The 20,469-nt window shown below is 40.4% G+C and overlaps 1 protein-coding gene across 2 annotated transcripts; it reads right to left on the bottom strand.

Annotated features, from left to right (window-relative positions):
- Positions 1–747: 747 nt before the first annotated feature.
- Positions 748–19,438, bottom strand: LOC121926221 (arylsulfatase D-like). Of its 2 annotated transcripts, XM_042459006.1 has the most exons (10): positions 19,384–19,438; positions 18,147–18,296; positions 16,076–16,197; positions 11,630–11,752; positions 7,913–8,336; positions 7,684–7,820; positions 7,087–7,221; positions 5,394–5,556; positions 3,230–3,351; positions 748–2,789 (listed from the first exon to the last, which is right to left on the bottom strand). In XM_042459006.1, the coding sequence occupies exons 1-10, from the start codon at positions 19,392–19,394 to the stop codon at positions 2,413–2,415; spliced, it is 1,764 nt and encodes a 587-aa protein (XP_042314940.1). In that variant the 5' UTR covers positions 19,395–19,438; the 3' UTR covers positions 748–2,412. The 2 variants fall into 2 exon arrangements, with proteins under 2 accessions (XP_042314940.1, XP_042314941.1); XM_042459007.1 differs by lacking the exon at positions 19,384–19,438 and having other exon boundaries at positions 18,163–18,298.
- Positions 19,439–20,469: the final 1,031 nt, after the last annotated feature.

Raw genomic sequence — 20,469 nt, 5'->3', positions numbered from 1 at the left:
ATATGGTACAATGGGCTCAAAATATAGGTAGGAACATCAAATTAGAGGCATGGGAAAGAGCATGGGGACAGGATCTCAAATTTACATTATGCGCGGATATAAAAGAGAATTATTACAAAATGATATACAGATGGTACATGACCCCAAGTAGATTATCAAAAATGTATAAAAATGAAAAATATAATTGTTGGAGGTGTGGAGAAAGTATAGGAAGCTTGTACCATATGTGGTGGACATGCCCCAAAATTTCTAAATTTTGGACAGAAGTACATAGGAAAATAACTAAAATAATACAATTAGATTTCCCAAAACTGCCAGAAATGTACTTATTGTATATAGTGGAAAATAAAGAATTGAGGAAAAAAATTAAACCCTTATTATACCTAATTACGTCTGCAAGAATAGTAGTCGCAAAGTATTGGAGAAATGAAGAAGCACCTGGAATTGATTCGTGGTTAGAAAAAAGCTTAGATGTGATAGAAATGGATTTATTAACAATGAAACTTAAAGGCGAGGAGAGGACAGAAGAAGACCCGATATGGTTAAACTTGAAGAATATGTATATAAAAGGGAAATAGATGGAATGTTGAAATAGGATTGGAGAGACATAATTACACCGCTTTTGTATTTTTGAGCATAAAGAAGAATGATTAATGTATAGATAAGCTAGAGAGACAGAGGTAATTGAGAGACACAGGAGAGTGATTTTTTTATAACACTGTTGAGGAATAGAAGTAAAATAGCTAAGTAGTGTAACAGCACAATAAGAGTAGAAAAAGGGGGAGGGAGGGAAGGGTGCAGAGTTTACGATAAATGTAATAATAATATTGTTAGAAATCAATGCATACTCTGTCTTTTAAAATTGAAATTTAATAAAGATTATTAAAAAAAAAGAAATAGGAAGCATGCAATAAATCAGTTGGATATATCTGAATGCAAGGAAATCAGTATACAGTCAGGTAACTGCTGATCTTCATCTTCCTTGCAATTTAACAAGATTAGTATAATTCAAAAAACCTACCAAATGTGTGATAATGCAGAGAGAGTAAATGACACCTTGTATGTTAACAAAGCCTCAAGAAGAAGGGGGAATGGAAAAGCTACCGCAAGGACGAGTCTGTCAGATTATTGTTGCTGTGTGACAGATCTAGGGCTTGATTTTTTAAAACTCTATTGTAATTTGATGTATTTTATTGTTGTAACCCGCCCAGATTCTTCGTGATTGGGCAGGCTAGAAATAAATCTTTTTTAAAAAAGTCATTTCTGACTTATGGAGACCCTAAAGTCTATCATGAGGTTTTCTTGGGAAAATTTGTTCAGAGGGTGTTTGCCATTGCCTTTCTTTGGGGCTGAGACTATGTGAGTTGCCCATAATGGGTTTCTATGGATGAGCAGGGATTTGAAACTTGGTCTCCAGAGACCTAGCCCAACACCCAAACACTCATCACGCTGGCTCTCATATTGTCAGATACCAAAAGGTTTTTGATCTGCATTGCACACAGGGCCAAAAGACTAGGAAAGAGGAAAAGTAAGTGGGAAATAGGTCTGGGTTTATTGAGAACAAAATAACACACCAGATAGGAGAGGGCATAGGGCAGGTTAGTTACTAGAAAAGGGACAGACAACTGCAGCAAGGATGATGCCCACTTTTGGTACCGGTGAAGTCCTCAAGGGCCACCTTTTTTGGTTGCTGAAGTTCTCAAGGGCCACCTTCCTTGGTTGCCCCCTATTTCTTCATCTACCGAGGAAGGCTGGAGAGGGGGATGTAAGTGGGGGTGGGGTGGTTCAGAGCTGTTTTGAGTACATAATATCACTCTTCAGTGTTTTGGGGGAAAGTTTGCCTTTTGTTTTTTAAAAATGCGGAGGTCTAGAGACTTTGGAGGGCCTCTGAGAGGGCTGTAAAAACAGGTTGAAAAGATGATTACAACCCATGGATGACATCCTTCCCACCCCTGCACAAGAGAATAGGGAAACAAACAATAAAAATGATTCAGTGAAAATCTAGTAAGAAAGGAAAATTAAGGGAAGTGGGGAAAAACGCATAATGCTAGTAAGGGAGACCTTTACAGAAAGGGTAAGGGATCAGAGGAGAAGAGGAGAGAAAGGAAGAGCTTCTCTGAAATGGAGTTGGGGGGTTGGGTGTCAGAGCAAGCTTTAGCAAAATAAGGGCAGAAAATGGGACAGAAAGAGACTGATTTTGGAGCACAGTTACCAGTCATGAAGCATAGGCACTGGCTCATAGGTTGGAACATAGGATGCCCAGGGCAATGCAAAAATGGAACCTGAAATATCTTGTCAGATATCTTTTTTATGCTATTCCCCTCCTCCTTTTTGAGTTTCTTCAGAGTGTGACTTCATGATCTTGGTTGGCATTCTCTATACTAAAAACTTCATTGCAGCAATATGCTTTGGCTAGCCAACATTAACTGAAGGTGTACTGGCACTTTCCTTATCACACCAGCAGAATGGGAATGTCCCACAGCAAGGCTGTAGCCATGGTTTCCACATAATGTTGTAGAGAGACAGCTGCTGTGGGACAGGAGTAAGAGTTCTCCGATGATCCTCCACAGCCTTTCCTATTTGTTTTAGGACTGAGTGAAACTGTGGCTCAGTATCTGCTGACAGAGGCACTGCTTCAGATGGGTCTCTTGACAAATCAAAGAGCAAAGGAGGGTCGTGATGAGTTACACCTTCTCCATAACATGGGCAAATCCCTTTCCCATAACAGGCTCCTGCATCTTTGGGGTGGAATATTGGTGTCACGTAATGAGCCTTCCATAAGGCACCAGCTGGTAGGAAAAAACAAAACAACAATTCCTGATATAGTAATTATGAAGCTGATGGGATATGATAGTGTTCCCCAGAGATTGGATTTCATTAGAAATCTGGGAAAAAATCCCTTGTCAATGTCACAAAATGCATACAAACAACTCTCCAACCCCCCCTTTTTATTAGATACAGTATATTCCCTTCACATTGCTTTTGGCCATTTAATCTAATTTTGCAAACACAACAAATAACCTAATATGAAGTCAAACCACTAGTCCATCTAGACCAGTACTATCAGGTCTAACACAGCAATGGCTCTCTAGGGTTTCAGGTAGAGTTCTTTCCTAGTCCAGCCTGGAGATCATTGCTATTCCCTTGGTCTCCCATCCAAGTACTAACCATGTCTGACCCTGGTTATAAAGGAAGAGACATTTTCCCACTTATGAGACTTTGTACTCACTATTTTTCTGATGCCAGCGAACTGCATGTAAGTATGATCCGCAGTAATGAAACAAGAACTCATGGTCTGATTTCTTGACTTTTTGTTGTAGTAAAGGCAACAGATTCTTCCCATCAATTATTCTGTAATGGTACGGAAAAGAGAAGCCATCAAGTGAAAGACTGACAAGAAGAGTGATTGAGTGAGTGAAAAAATAAATAAATGATACCTTCTTGTGAACAATATGTAGTGACACCAATGCTTAATTAACTGTACCCTGGAAAAAGGTTAATTTTAAACAAGCACAAAACTCCAAGAAGACTCCAGCATGTGGTTAAATACAGAACCATGGGAGGCACATTCATAAATAACACACATAATATACACAAAAATTTAGTTTTTTTTAAAAAAAATAATAATAATAGGTCAAGCAGAAGGTTTCCAGAAGCTCTGACAGAACATAGTTTTTCAAGGGTGCTTCCAAATGCATAGTACTAGTGATGCCAATCACAAGGCACTGGGCAGCAACTTAACAGATTTTTGAGGAAATTAAAAGAAAAGAACTAGTGATGGGGAAGCACAGGAGTTATACAAACAGAACAGTGTTATCTGGAACCCACCACTGTTAAAGTTTAGAGACAGAAGCAGAATGACTGCATGGTGAAAGATGTGGCTGGAAGCAAAGTATTTAATATTCTATTTTTTTAAATGTTATGTGAGCATGCTTGTGCTTCAGTTTTACATGAGAAGAGTATCATCCTCTCCCATCTAAAGAAACATTTCCAGAGTTCACAAAAAGGGGACAGAGGAAATAACAACCAGCAATGTCACAGGCACTGTGCAACTGGACTGGAAATGTTGTTTTTCCACTTGAAAGACTATAAGAGGGGGGAAAGTTACAATCTCCCTATAACAAGCTTTGCACAATAATAGTAGAAAATATGTTTTAGAATAAAGTGCTACTGGATACTTGAATGGAAAAAAACCTACTCTGGATAACAAACAAACAAACAAACAAACAAAAACACAGCTTGAAATAGAAATAGTTAAAGATTTTCCCTATCTTGGATCAAACATTGATCAGAAAGGAGACTGAAGTCAAGAAATAAGAAGACGACTTGGGATGGTAAAGATGTAGAACTGAGCACTAAAGTTAGAATTGTCCAAGCCAAGGTATTTCCAATCACTATGTATGGATGTGAGAAGTGGACAGTGAAGAAAGCAAACAAGAAGAAAATCAACTCATTTGAGATGTGGTGCTGGAGAAGAGTGCTGAGAATACCTTGGACAGCCAAAAAGACAAACAAATGGGTCCTTGTACAAATCAAGCCTGTACTTTCCCAGGAACCTTAGGCGCGTTACAGACCGCCGAAAAGCGGCCTGCACCCGCCCCTTTCCCCGCTGGATTGGGGCCTCAGCAGCTAGAGCGGCAGCCGCTGAGGCCCTGATCCGCCGCTTTCCAGGCCGCGGGGAAGCAGCAAAAGACCACTTCCCCGAGGCCTGGCAAGGGGTGTCCTTGGGGCTTCCAGCTCCAAGGACACCCCGCGGCAGCGGGGAGGAGGAGAAAGGGGCCGCTTGGCCCCTTTCTCCTCTGCGTTGCTGGGTGCAGCCATCTAAAGGCTGCGCCAGCGACGCAAGACCAGGAAGGAGCTTTTGCACCCACGAAAGGGCGCACTAAGCGCCCTTGCGTGGCGCGATGGTGTCACATCCACGCTGCCTCGTTTGGAGGCAGCGTGTTCATGACACCATCATGGCGGCCCCCATGTAGATGGGGCACCGCCATCTTGTATGTCCTCAGGATGTATTAGGCTTGGGGGCGTCAAGTGACGCCCCTTTTTAAACCTAGGACGTCCTGAGGACGTCCCTTATGGTGGTCTGTAATGCGCCCAAGATGATTAAATTGAGGCTGTTGTATTTTGGCCATATCATGAGAAGGCATAAATCACTGGAAAAGACAATAATGCTAGGAAAAGTAGAAAGTAGCAGAAAGAGAGGAAGACCACAAGGCAGCTGGATAGATTCAATCAGGGAGGATATGGTGGCTTGGAGATGTCTTATACACAGGGTCACTATGAACTGAGTTTGACCCAAGGGCAGCTAACAACGATGACATATATTGGAAAAGGTATTTTCTATATGTAAAGGTACATTTCCCACAGTATTGGTAAGAATGGAAGTTCTATACCTGTCCTTAGGCAAAACTCCTCCAGCTAAATGAGTGACTGTAGGGTAAATATCCATAAGGCTTGTTGGTTCATCCACAACAGTGTTAGCAGGGAGCATTCCAGGCCATCTAAATATGCCTGGGACACGAATTCCTCCTTCCCAGCCTCCCATGCCTTTGCCTCCTAGATTAGGAATACAAGAGAAACATTATGGAAACAAACAAGATGATTTTAACTGATTTCCATGTTTTTTGGATTATAGATGGCTGGGAATCTCCCTTTGCTTTTCCCCTTAGGTCCAGTTCCATGAGTATACTTGATAGAGCAAATATTACAAGAGTTGCAGCTACACAGAATAAATGTTTTTGTAACTGAAAAATCCCATCTCACATTTTTACAAGATGTGCACAAGGGACATGATACCTGGTGAGAGACTGAACCATTATTTTTGGAAGTATCTAATCAGGATGAAACCCAGTGTCTCATCCATACACTGCCATCATTAATATGAATTTCCCCAAGGCTTGGTTCTTAACCTGAAACATTTGACAATATGAAAAACTTCAAAACTTCAAAAGCCTGTGAGAACCTAGTGGGATATGGGTCTACACAACTAAGAAAACGTTAAATGATAAAATATGTTATGATAAAGTATGATAGCCTTAGTTTAGTCATTTTGGATTCTAGTGAGAATAGTGGCATTAAATAATACAAAAAAATGTAATATTCAATATAATGAATATATTCAATAAATGAAACTGCTTCATTTATATTCAATATTTGGAATATAAGCATATTCATGTTAAGTGCAGGTCTGTGATATTTTAGAGCAAGGTGGAAAACCTATGGCTCCAACTTTATCTGTTACTACTGGCTACGCTGGGTGGGTTACAGTCTAACATCTAGAGCATCACAAGATGCCCAACTCTGGTTTAGAGAATATTGTTTTTAAAATATTTATACTTCTGCTTTTACAATATGTTTTCAAAACAGCTAAAGGTATAAACAACTTAAACATTAACTGATGTTTTTCAATTAGAGACTTTATTCCACCCAAGATGGGTAAAATTTTTATTTTACTTTTATTATTTTTTTTCATGAGGAAAGAAAATCAGAAGCCCAAAAGAATATTAAAACAAAGACAGAGAATTTAACATTTCTACTAATACAATGACTGAATAATTCACAAAATTGTGAAATCACAAAATCAAAAGCATTAAATCAGTTTAATTCAATACACCCTGTTAACCCTTTGATTAATCAGTATAAGCAAAGAAAGATCCAATGTCTTGGAACATTAAAAATATAAAAATACAAAATGGGTAAGTATTTCTGATATATTCAGAAGAATATCATAAAATGTAACAGCAATAGATACATTAAAAGGTAAAAGATGCATAAACTGTACACAGAATGTCATTAAAACTTGAATCCCATTTTGGGAGAAAGGCAGACTATAAATCCAATAAATAAATTAATAATACATGTACCTGTTTCTGGAATGCAATCCAAGCAAGACTGCATTCTAAAATTCTAGTCCAGGGTGGGAATCACACACCCAGCTGTTATTGGACTGCAGCTCCCAGAAGCCCCATTCCCAGAACTGCAGCTCCCAGAAGCCCCAGCTAGCACAGTAAAGGGTGAAGAATGCTGGGAGTTACAGTCCAGCAACATCTAGACACCACATAACTGCTGTATTTCTATGCAAGTTACCTTTATATATGCCATTCCAGCCACCTAGCTGGATTGCTCCTTCTTGAGCTTCCAGCTGTCCTCCATGATCTGAGGCAAAATAGGCAAGTGTGTTGCTTCTAAGTCCTTCCTTGTCAATAGTTTTTAGAATCTGGCCTACATATTAAAGAAATAACCATTAACAGATTTACTATGAAAGCAAGAACAGATTTACCAGTGCATTTATGTTAATATTTTCTTTATACTTTTCCTTCAGCTATGCAAAAGTAACCAACCACCTTGAGACATGATGGGATAATGTACTAGCCATCATCCTGTGTTCTGGGCATGCTATAAAAATAATTAGCTATTGTCATTACTTAGAGGGTGATGACAATGATAATTAATTCACAGTTTTCTCCCTTGGTGCCTTTCTACCAGAAAAAGTAGATTCTTGGTAGGCATTCAGTGAATTATTACTGTAGAGAAATGAATCAAATGTTCAAGATAGTCACATGATGGAAAACTAAGTTATGGAATGCTAACAGTGTCTTAGCACATGCCTTGTCTTCTGAGAATGACCAAAGCCTGTCCAAAGACAAGAGGTTTTTTTTTTCCTTTTAAGGAAAGCCAACTCACCTACCAACCAGTCCATTTCCTCTACATTGTCGCCATATATACCATGCCTGCTTTTCCCAAGAAATCTTTCTGTGGTAAACAGAGGTGTGTGGACGTGTAGAAAAGAAACAAAGAGAAGGAATGGTCTGTGTTTGTTGCTTCAAAGGAAAAAAATCAGAATGTTTTAGTCACATTTAGCGAACATTGCTAGTTTTACAGGTTTTACTATCTCAGGAAATAGGTCAGTTACCTCTGAATAAATGAAACTGCTTCATTTAGCATGAGAGAAGCTGTTCTTTCCAGCCTCATTGGTTGTTCAGTAATGTCGTAGTTGCGCATCAAGATACAATTCCAGTATTTCACAAAGCCGTAGCTGGAATACCAGGAAGCAAAAAATAGAAATCCGAGCAATGATAACCAGATGCATCCCTTCCAAGTAACAGAGAACAGCCCTGCAAGCTTCCCTGCAAAAACTGTTAGGATGGCTAGGGCAATGAGCTGAGTGTAAAACCACAGCTTCGCTTGAAAGGCTGCATCCAGATCTGGAGTCTTGTTGTCCTGGCAGTTGCTGAGAAGAGTGAAAGGCATGCCATAAAAATAATCAAAGCCATGATTTAGGGGATGATGACAATAATCATTGACAGAGTCACAGTTTACACCTTGATGCCACTTCCCTGGAAATGAAGAAAAACAGACTGTTATTGTTGTTGTACTTTTCATTGTCTTAAAAAATCTTAAAGGAAATTCGGGGAAACGGTATTCTCAGAGTGTTCCTTTGAAGCATCACGGAAGTGAATAAGACTGCTCAACTGTGAAGTGGAGATGGAAAGGTGAAATGATAGTCATACTTAAAGATCTAAAGGGATGCCATGTAGAAGCTTGAGCGAGTGTGTTTTCTATTAATGTAAAACATCACAGTAGTGTTAGTGGAGGCTCTTAATCTGCTATTTACCTGTATTTTTATACTGCATCACTAATGTTTTTTTAGCAAATGATTGTTTAATGCAGGAATGGGGTACATATGATCCTACAGATGTTATTGGAATGCAACTCTAAACATTCCTTATAATTGGACATGGAACTGGTGGGAGTTACAGTCTAATAGTATTTGGAGAACTACAAATTCCCCACCATTGATCTAATGTGCAAAGGAGAGTTCACATATCACCCTGCAACATGTGTCAAGCAATGCCCTTACAACAAGGGTGGTGCAAGTGCAGCTTCTGGGCCATATGCAAGCCCAAGTGCTGTTTTGTGGCTTCTAGGGTTCCCCACCTTCTCTTCCAAAAGTATGCTTTACTATAAGGAATATACAATAAGTTTGGGAACCATAAAGGCCAACCCCTTTGATGTGATTATTAAGTCGTGTCCAACTGTAGAGGGTGATGCTTATTTCCATTACTTAGCTCTGGGAGCCAGCTTTGTCAAAGGTGACTCCATGGTCATGTGGCCAATATGACTGCACAGGATGCTGTTACAATATAGGAACCATATAAATTATTTAACTTGTTGGTTTTTGTTGTTAACTTCCTTCAAGTCAACTTCGACCCATAACAGCCCTATGTATGAGAGTCATCCTCCAAGTCATCCTATCCTCAGTTACCATGCTCAGCTCTTGGAGATTTATGGCCGTAGCTTCTCTGATTGAGCTTTCCCTCTGCAGTCATCTTTTTCCTATTGCCCTATACTTTTCCAAGCATTATAGTTTTTTTCCAGTGAGTCCTTTCTTTTTATGATATAGCCAAAATATGACAACCTCAGTTTAGTTATCTTGGCTTCCAGATAGAATATGGGCCTGTGGTCCAGGATCTATCCATTGGTCTTTTTAGCATTACACAGTATTCTTGGACCTCTTCTCCAACAACACATTTCAACTAAGTTGCTTTTTTTCTATCAACTTTCTTCACTATCCAGCTTTCCCATCCATACACAGAAATGGGAAATATACTGGCATGGACAATCCTAAGGTAAAGGTGAAGGTTTTCCCTTTGACATGATTGACAATTCATGTTTGACTGTGGGGGGGGGGGGGAGGTACTCATCTCTGTTACAAAGGTGAGGGAGCCAGTATTGTCAAAGACAACTTGTTGTCATGTGGCCAGCATGAATACATGGAACATTGTTACCTTTCCACTAAAGTGGTACCTATTTATCTACTTTGCACTTTTACATGCTTTCAAAAAGCTAGGTTGGCAGAAACTGAGACTAGTCAGGAGGTCACTCCGTCACATGTTGCTTGAGTCTCAAACTGGGGGGTGAAAGGCAGAGAGAGAGAATGCTTTGTCCTCCATTTCTGCAAGCTATGGGCCTGGGGAGTCTTGGGGGCTGAAAGGCATAGAGAGAGAGAATGCTTTGTCCTCCATTATTTCTGCAAGCCATGAACCTTGGAGTCCTGGGGCTGACAAGCAGAGAGACAGTGGGGTCTGTCCTCCTTTTCGCAAGCCATGAGCCTTGGAGATGCTTCTCGTAAGGGGAAGAGTGTGTGTGTGTGCACATGTGCACGCTGAGGTTTGTTTCCCCTTTTCCATGCTGAGATTGATGCTTGGGAGAGGTCCAGAGAGTGAGATATAGGGAGGGAAGTGGTGCTTTGTCCTCCCCCCCTTTAGATCTTTTGTAACATCCTCCAGTGTTTGCCCCTTGACTTGTCCATGGGTCATATCAAAATCCATGATTTTAGATCCAAAAACTGCCCTCGACTTATACATGAGGTTGACTTATACATGAGTATATACGATAAATATATTAGCCTGTTGATGCTCCTTCCTCCAATTTTCATGCCTCCTTTCTGTGAATCCAATCCTGCCCTTTGTATGATGTTCCTGGCATACAAGTTAAATATACAGCTGATAGAATGCAGCCTTGCCTGATCACCTTTCCATCTGGGAACCATTCTATTTCTTCATATTCTGTCCTAACAGTATCCTCTTGTTTAATATCAGGTGGGAAATGGTAAACCAGTACTTCTAAAACTCAAGCTTATTTCACATGGTCAAAAAATGGAAATAGCATTAACTAATCATATAAAACAAAAATTAACTTCCTAGAATGTCATTAGACACTGAAATAGGTGAAAGTAGTTTTATAAGGCAACTTCTGCAATTGACATTTTATGTAATGCTGACAGAGCAATAAAGGTCAGATTTATTTACTTCATAAATAAAATGTGACATACTCATTGGTAGTGGCCTTTTGCACATGTCAGGTGTTTTAGATGCACAGGAGAAAAATAGGTGATGTTGCATAAGAGTCTGAGAGTAATATGCATGAGGCAGGATCTGGACTCACATCTGACATAACAATGGGGCGAAACATATTTAGCCTTTGGTGAAAGCATAAAGTTCCATGTTCAACCTTTTGCAGTAATTCCTGACATGTCCACAGGTAGCAAAAGACCACTGAAGAGACTGATTGTGACCTTAGAGTACCACTGTCAGTGAATGTACACAACATTGGGATGGACAGACCAATGGCTTGATTATGATAGCTTCATATGCTCCAAAGATATGTCTATGTCATTACTAGAAATGATATTACAACCCAGGCATGCCTTATTTATTTATTTATTTATTTATTTAACCAACATATTTCAGTTGTTCTGAGACCTGAAATAGGTTAAATGAGGTCATAACTATTTTTGAATATACTTCATATATTAATGTCTGAACAGATTGAGGGAGAAAAACTGTAAATAACACATTTTATTCTAAAAAATGAATTTTATCTTCAGTTTTGTCATTTTTGTAGAACTCCTTTGTTCCAGGGCATTATAAGAAAAAATGATTTTTTCCCCTATAAGGTTTTCTATGAAAATGGTTAACATTATACTTCCTGTTTCTCATCCTCCTTTTCTGTGCTATATAGATATCCGTGTAGATCAGGAATGGGTAACTGTAGCAGTCCTTGAATGGGAAGGCTTATAAGACAGTACAACCATATCATTGAGTGAATGGACATAGTATCTACATACCTACCAGTCCTGTGGTATAACCTTGCTGATGCAATATTTTAGCAAAAGTCGTTTCATTGACAGGGAGTCCTCCTGAGCCAGCATTCCAGTGCAATGCTCGATATGAACTGCTTGATGCCATGCCTGCATTAACCAAGGAAAAACCCTATCCAGTTATTTAAAAAATATACACACTTATGTATATATTCCCCAACATTACTATCTATAAATGTTGGTGGGGGGAGTTGTGCAAGAATTTATGTAAAAAAAGTCTCTTTGGTTGAGTGTTATTTTCCCCCTCACTAAAGAAATTAATATGGATCTCAGGACTGCAAAATAAATAAATAAATAATAAAAAAATGTAGGCACCAACTCAGAACAGAGCAATTACTACCAAAAGGTTAATCATGAATACTTTGTCTCCTTAATTTCAAACATGACTAACTGCTTTATCACACTAGGGGGCAAACAGGATTTAAATGAGAGTTAAACTAGAGAAAACCAGGAAATGTCATGTGATAATCATCAGTCATTTCCTGGTTTTCTCTAGTTTAACTCTCATTTAAATCCTGTTTGCCCCCTAGTGTGATGAAGCATTAAGTCAGGATCTAAGGCATCTTGCTATGAATAACACACTCCCCACTCAGAGAAAAGGGCTGTTGTAATATCAGCAACTCAAATCAATCCTTTCCTTACCACACCTAAGGCCTTACCACACCTAGGGAATGGTGATCGGCACAAAGAGGTCTGACACAATGATGAGAATTAATCTAATCACTTATTTATATTGCATATAACAAAGCAGCATGTTATATCAGTTTGATACCACTTTAACTGTCATGGCACCATCGTAGAGGTTCTTGGGATCTGTACTTCAGTGAGGTACAGTGCGCCCACGCTATAGGCAGGTGACCCACATGCGGTTTCCTGCTTATGCGGAAGCTGCACGACGGAGAGTGAATGGCGTGTGCACCTGTGGTGTATGCGGTCTCCCATGCCACGAGCAGGAGCCCTATTCAATTGAATGGGACTCAAGCTTACGTGTTTTTGGCTTACGTGGGCATGCACGTCCGGAACGGATCCCCCACGTAAGCCAAGGGACCACTGTACTTAGAAATCTCTACCAAGGAATTCTAGTGTACTGTTCTGAACTAGTGTTCCCAGCGTATTGCAAACAATAGCTCTTATAGAGGATGAACTGTAGCTTTCTAGCAGAAAATTTGAAATACCATATAAAGTATCCATTATTCCTACAAATCCTGCAAAGAGCAACAAGATAACTTGACTGCTTTGGAAAGAAACAGGAGTTCTGTGACCACAGCCACTATTGAATTAATCCATGATTTTCAACTGCTCTTTGATTTGATGATGATGATGATGATGATGATGATGATGATGAAAGTGGTCTAAACTAATGGTGGGGTTGGATGGTTTTTAAAAAGAACAATTAGATAAATAAATGGAAGATATACATATAAGTATCCTCCTACTATGTTCTATTTTGTTCATGAAGAACAAAATTCATTATTTTAAAGACGCAACAATGAGGGTTGGTGAAAGCAACAGTGGCAGAAAACTCAAGTGAATCTGACCAAAAACAGGCTAAAATCTACCTGAAAAGGTATGGTGAAGCAATAAAGGCAGCAAAAAAGGTCTGACTAAAGCTATTGTAGCTGCACAGAACCATTCAGCTGAGTTGTTTTGAGTGGTCAGGGATCTGTTACGATCTGATCCTGAAGAGAATGTAAGTCACTCAACACCTCACTGTGAAGAATTCACCCACCATTTCATTGATAAAATCACTTGGATTGGCTGTGACGCAGATACCAAAGTTGACACAGTTTTGGTGAATGTAACCTTGGCTTTGCTTGTCCAGAATTGATGGACACTTTTCAATTTGTGCAGCCTGAAAATGGGGACAAGGTTCTTAGAGAGGTGAGAACCACTACATGTATACTAGACCCTTGCCCTTCCTGGCTTATTAAACTGGCCAGAGAAGGACTGGTGGAGTGGGTAAGGGAAGTAATTAATGCCTCTTTACAACAAGGCATGGTCCCAACACACCTAAAAGAGGCTGTGGTAAGACCTCTTTTTAAAACAATCTTCCCTAGACCCTACTGTACTAGACAATTACAGGCCAGTTTCCAACCTTCTAATTTTGGACAAGATGCTGGATTGTGTAGTGGCTTCTCAACTCGAGGGGGTCCTGGATGAGGCAGAATATCTAGATCCATGTCAGTCTGATTTCAGGCCTGGCTATGGGAAAGAAACAGCTTGGTGGCTGACCTATACAGTGAACTGGATAGGGCGAATGCGTCCCTGTTGGTTCTACTGGACTTCTCAACAGCGTTTGAAAACATCAACTCTTTCTGAGTTGCTTCTATGGGATGAGGCTTGTTTTACAGTGGTTCCGTTCTTTCTAGAGGGGGCATTCTTTGAAGCTGGTGCTGGGGGAAGGTGATGCTGGCTGTCCACTATGCTTTTTAACATCTAACTTAAACCACTGGGAGAGGTTGTCCAGAGCTTTGGAGTAAGGAGTCACCTGTATGTTGATGATACCCAGCTCTATCACTCCTTTCCACTTAATTTCAAGGAAGATGCTCCCCTCCTAAACTGGTCTAGCCACTGTAATGGACTGGATGAGAGTGAACAAATTGAAGCTTAATCGAGATAAGATATAGGTGCTCCTGGTCAGTCGAAAGACAGATCTGGGAATAGGGATTCAGCCTGTGTTAGATGGGGTTACACTTCTCCTGAAAACTCAGATTCGTAGTTTGGGGGTGCTTCTGTATTCAACACTGAGTTTGGATGTCCAGGTTTTGGCAGTGACCAGGAGTGTGTTTGCACAGTTAAAGCTAGTGCGCCAACTGCGCCCATTCCTGGAAAAGTGAGATGGCCACGGTGGTACATGCCTTGGTTACATCCTGTTTGGATTACTGCAGTGTGTTCTACATGGGGTTGCCTTTGAAAAGTGCTCAGAAACTTCAGGTGGCACAAAGAGCTGCAGCCAGGTTGTTAACTGGAGCTGGCTACAGGGAACATACAATTCCCTTGTTGCAACAGCTCCACTCGCTGCAAATCCATTTCTGGCCACAATTCAAAGTACTGATCTTCACCGATAAAACCCTATACAGCTTGAGTCCAGGTTATTTGAAGGACTGTATCTCTCTTTACAAGCCCATTAGAGTGTTGAGCTCATCAGGAGAGTCCATTCTCTCTGTCCCACCACCATCTCAAGCTTGTTTGGTGGGAACAAGAGAGGGCCTTCTCAGTCGCTGTTCCCAAGCTTGGTAAATCCCTTCCTAGAGAGCTACTGCTATCTTTTTAGCAGCGGATAAAGACATACTTGTGCTGTCAGGCCTTTTCAAGCTGATAAGGGCTGGGTTTTAAATGATGTACAATTTAAATTTTAAAATTTGTATTTTAACACGTTACATTTTAATTCATAATTGTTTTAACTCTTAAAATTGTTTAATTGCTTTTTAAATTTTACATGTATATATTTTAATATTGTACTGTTCTTAAACTGTATTGTATTAAGTTCTTGTTTGCTGCCTTGAGTCCCTATATTGGGAGAAAGGTGGGATATAAGAAAATAATAATAATAATAATAATAATAATAATAATAATAATAATAATGCCAGTGTGGTGTAGTGGTGCATGACTTTGGAGACTATCGTCTGAATCATTGCTCAGCCAAGGAAACCCACTGGGTGACCCTAGCCAAGTCATACTCTCTCAGTCTTAGAGGAAGACAAGGGCATGCCTGCTCTAAATAAATGTTGCCAAGAATAAATAATAATAATAATAAAAACTTTATTTCTATCCGGCCTTTCCATAGATCAAGGTGGTGTACAATAGTGGGATTTATCATCCCAATGACAGATAAAAAATTACAATAAAAACATTACAATCTCAGCATAAAAACAACGGCAATACACAACAACACTTCCAAGCTAAACAATGGGGGGAGGGGAACATAATAGGGCTATTGGGGGTAAGCCTGTTTGAACAAATACGTTTTCAGCCCTTTTTTAAATTGGGCTAGGGAGGGGGTCGAGCGGAGCTCATCGGGGATCAAGTTCCAGAGCTTAGGGGCCGCGATTGAGAAGGCCCTTTGCGTGGTGACAGCTCGTCTCGCATCTGGAACCTTTAAAAGATTTTATCCCCAGATCTGAGAGTGCGGGGCGGATTATATGGAGAGAGGCGGTCCTCTATGTACCCTGGGCCCAAGCCATTTAGGGCTTTATAGGTAACAACCAACACCTTGTATTGCGCCCGGAAGCAAATAGGCAGCCAATGAAGATCTTCAAGTACCGGTGTTATGTGGCTGGCCCTTAGGCTTGCCATAATTTGGAAATAACTTTGAAGGCACAAAACAACAACAACAGGGGATGTTATATTGTTCAATTCTTCAAACTAGTTCAGTTGTCTATCTGCCTAGACATTCCAAACATGCATGCCCACCTGATCTGATGGGGTATCTGCCAGTCAGGAAAGCTGTTCTGCTTGGTGTACAAAGTGAAGCTGCTGCAATATGCTGAGTAAGTTTCACACCTTCCATTGCTAGCTGGTCAATGTTAGGGGTCCTAAGACAAAAATGTGATATATTAATATAATTAGGTAGCACATTATGACCTACAAGAGTACAAAGCTGAAATAACACACTATCATATGCATATAAGCTACCAAATGCTACTACTAATAATTTGCCTAGTAAAAATGGTTTTCAAATGACATCTAATGTATAAGAGGTTCCAAAAGAAATGTAAAGAGGATAACTAGAGACACATTCATGCATGCAACATAACACTACTCTTGACCACAAAAACCCAAATAAAAACAAAGGAAACACACAACCCTAGTTAAAGGGGCTGCCACATTCCTTTTATTCCCCCCCTGCCTTTCTCATGTTTATGCTGCAAGAAACTAACTGGGCTACCTCTCTGAAAACTGTTGGCAAGATCTGTCTTTCAACTATGCACATTGCTCTAGCCCTGTCGTCGAAAGAGCCCTGGTGGCGCAGTGGTTTAATGCTGGTACTGCAGCCACAACACTATAAATTTGATCCTAGAGGAGGGCTCCAAGGTCCACTCAGCTTTCTATCCTTCTGTAGCTTAGTAAACCACTTGGGAGGTGCTATTTCGCTGATAAGTGGTATAGAAATGTGTTTGCTATTGCTATTGTCATGTTGTGAACTTTTGTGTGTCCACCTGTGGTGATCATTGGATTGAAACAAGGATCTGTAAGGCAGCAATCCTCCACGGTCCCTGAAAGGATGTTCCAAGGGCCACTAGAGGTAAATGAAATTCTCCTTTAGTTGTGGTGGAAAATCTGTTGACAAACAAAGATTGTCAACCTTGAGACCCTCTTCTACACAGCAGTGGGAAAGTCTGTTGCTGCTACTGTTCCACAAAGCTCAGAAAATTAACTTTTGGAGACAGTCATCCCGAGAATCCCCTGCCAGAATGCCATCCGGCCACAAAGCCAAATGGAATTGGGGAGTTGTAGTTTTTAAAAAGTTAGTTTTCCAAGCTTGACTCCTCTGTTGGTGGCACTCTAATGACAGAATGGGCAAAAAGAGGACAAATTGTGAGGGTAGTTTGGATCTCTCTCTCACTCCCAATCTGCCGTCTTTAAAGAGGCTGAAGTTGAAAAATAAGGCAGAATACGAGAGAAGACAAGAGAACTGAATGGGCTTTAGTTGTGGTTTTGAGGTGGTGGAATACAAACACCTAGTAATAAGAGCATCATATCCAAGGGCTGAAAGAGGCCTAACCACTAAGGGAGGCCATGACAAACATGAATACGGATAATACGTTTCCTTACATGTAAAATAGTAAATCCCTGTGTTGAAGTCAAGAGCTGGTTAATGTGTCCTAAAATAATGGATATTATCTCAGGGGAGAGGGAGAATGAAGTATGCCAAAAGATGGAAATAATATACAGTATTACTGTATATACTCATGTGTAAGTCTAGAATTTTTTTGTCAAAAATTTGACCCAAAAAACCTGGGTTGACTTATCCATGGGCCAGTGTACTGTATGTACTGTACGTTAACTCTTATATGTATAAAAAGTGAGCTATCCACTTTCTCTGAATAAAAGGCAAGAGCTCAGTCCATCCTGGTAGCACCAAAAAGAAGCATGGATCCCCTCTACTCTCTCATCTATCCAGCCTTTAGGATGAGCACAAAGTTATGCCTGCCAGAATTTTCTAAGTTCTTTGGGATCATTTTCCTTTCCATCATCCTTTAATCCTTTGTTACATGCACATAAATTTTACCCTTGACTTATACATGAGGTCGACTTATAGTTGAGTATATACGGTAATAAAATGGTCTTTGGTTTTTGGCAGCGCCTCTGATTTGTAGTCAGTTGAGCATAATGGTTAACACAAGAGGCTCAAGTCATAATGAGGTAAAATAGAATGGAAAAAAAAACAGATGGATCAATGACTGTTATGAATCTTTCTTTTATTTAGTTAAAGTGCATAGCTGGTTTAAACTAGTAGGAAGGTAAGCTGAGAATACTTTACTTGATAGTGTTGTTACCGTAGCAGCCTATATCTCCAATCCCAAGATCATCAGCCAGCATCAAAACAACGTTAGGTTTAATGTCCAGAGCACTAGCCATTCCATAAGAATTTAGCAATCCAAATAAGGCCAAGCATGTTGCTGCATAGAATCTGGAATCAAAATTAACAAAACAAGATTTATACATTCATGAATCTGACAAAACTGATGGAAGACCTAGCAACTGAGTAAGGTGACACATTTTAATGTAAAGTCAAAGGCTTTCATGGCTGGCATCCATAGTTTTTGTGGGTTTTTCGGGCTATGTGGTCATGTTCTAGCAGAGTTTCTTTCTGACATTTTGCCAGCATCTGTGGCTGGCATCTTCAGAGAAAGTTTGCCTGGAAAGGACTTGGCTATATATATTGTGTGATCTGGAAAGGCAGGAGTGATTTGCATGTGTAGTGTTGGTTGCTAATGGGCCTATGTGTTTATTCAAACAAGAATTTCATAGCCTTGAGCCAGGTGGCACCAAACTGGGTTATTCCTCCAGGGTGGATGCTGCCCAAGGTCCAAAATACACTGTAGAAATAATCCAGATTGAGACTGCTTTAACTGCCCTGGCTCAGCTAGGACATCCTGGGAACTGTATTCTCTTGTGGCACCAAAGCTCTCTGACAGAGAAGGCTAAATGCCCCACACTTCCGAGGATTCCCTAGCACTGAGCCAGGGTAATTAAAGCGTTCTCAAACAGGATTATTTCTGCAGTGTGTTGTGGACCTCCCTGAAAGAAAGAAGTTGACAGCATGAGCTTTTGTGGGATAAAGTCTACTTCCTCAGATGCATTTCCATACTGATTCTACAGACTAAGAGGGCTGTATCCTTGAATTCTACCTGGAAAAAACAAAGTTTGGGAACCACTGAGAGCAACAAGATGATCTTGCAGAGTCATTATAAAACTAGGCAGGCTAAATCTGTGGGAGGAGGAGGAAGGTGGCTTTCTGTCTCTAAGGCTCCATCTGCACTGCAGAAATAACCCAGTTTTGCACCACTTTAACTGCCATGGCTCCAGCCTTTAGAATCCCAGGAGTTGGGGGTTATGTCTGTCTGACAGCTTTGGTGCTTGAACAAACAACCCTTCCCCAGGATTCCTTAGCACTGAGCCCTGATAGCTAAAGAGGTGTCAAAGTGGATTATTTCTGCAGTGTGGATGCAGCCCTTAAGCCTTAAGGTCAGGAAGGCAGGGTGGAAGTGACATACCTTTCCTCCATGCTGGCTGTGGGCAAAGCCTCTTCCGTGAAAAAGAGACACTCCTCCTGCAAGGGAAAGAGGAGGAAGGCCACACTTTTGAAAAAGAGCCAGAGTTCCTCCTCCCCTGCTCTGCATTACCCTCCCTTTTCCAAACTCTGCTTGTTTTCGGACATCAAGAGTGCATTGTTGGATCTTGCATTAAAAATCCACATGCCAACTCTGACTTTTTGCTTTTTGCCTGCTTTAAATGTGGTCCAAAACACACTGCAGCCATAATCTAGTCCTGGCTCAGTGCTAGGGAAGCCTGGGGATTGGAGTTTGTCCCCCAGAGCTTTCTGATGCAGGAGGCGAAATGTCCCACAAAACTCCAGTTCCTAGACTGCATCCAAAAAGGAGAAATAACCCAGTTTGGCACTGCTTTAACTATTTCTGCCTCAAGGCTATGGAATTCTGGGAGTTGGAATTCGTTGTGGGTCTAGAGCAGAGCAGAGTGTCATTTGTGTGTTTACCGTATATATTTGACTATAAGTCAACCTCATGTATAAGTCGAGGGCAGGTTTTGAGGCCAAAATTATGGATTTTGATATGACTCATGGATAAGTTGAGGGTAAAACTTAAGGGCATGTAACAAAAGATGCAAAGGAAAATGATGCCAAAGAACTTAGAAAATTCTGGCAGTCAAAGCTGTTTGTGCTCATCCTAAAGGCTGGATGGATGAGAGAGTAGAAGGGATCCGTGCTTCTTGTTGGTGCTCCCAGGCTGGACTAAGCTCTTGCCTTTTACCACTTTATTCAGAGAAAGGGGATTGCTCCAGATATATATATATATATATATATATATATATATATATATATATATATATTAGTATTTATGTCACAATTATTGTGCGATTGCAAAAATATTGAGCACTACAGCGCCGCTGTTGCATTAGCTTTCACTACCATGATTATTGCTGAATTGGCCCTGGTGTGATAATCTCCCAAATCCCCAGTAAATTTAGCAGTTGTGGGATAAGTAGAGATGGACTGAAAACTCATTGTGTGCAGATATGTTTTCCTCTTGAGTAAGAAATGGCATGGCCATTACTTACATTGA

The sequence above is a fragment of the Sceloporus undulatus genome, chromosome 3, assembly GCF_019175285.1.
Source record: "Sceloporus undulatus isolate JIND9_A2432 ecotype Alabama chromosome 3, SceUnd_v1.1, whole genome shotgun sequence".
Lineage (NCBI taxonomy): Eukaryota > Metazoa > Chordata > Lepidosauria > Squamata > Phrynosomatidae > Sceloporus > Sceloporus undulatus.
This window is presented reverse-complemented; position numbering and strand designations above follow the sequence as displayed.

What these genes read in the sequence shown, in the direction of transcription:
- LOC121926221 (XM_042459006.1), bottom strand. An exon ending in CTGGAATGGCATATATAAAG is followed by an intron (nt 5,557 to 7,086) that starts GTAACTTGCATA and finishes TTCCTAATCTAG; the next exon opens with GAGGCAAAGGCATGGGAGGC. An exon ending in TCGCTGGCATCAGAAAAATA is followed by an intron (nt 2,790 to 3,229) that starts GTGAGTACAAAG and finishes TTTTCCTACCAG; the next exon opens with CTGGTGCCTTATGGAAGGCT.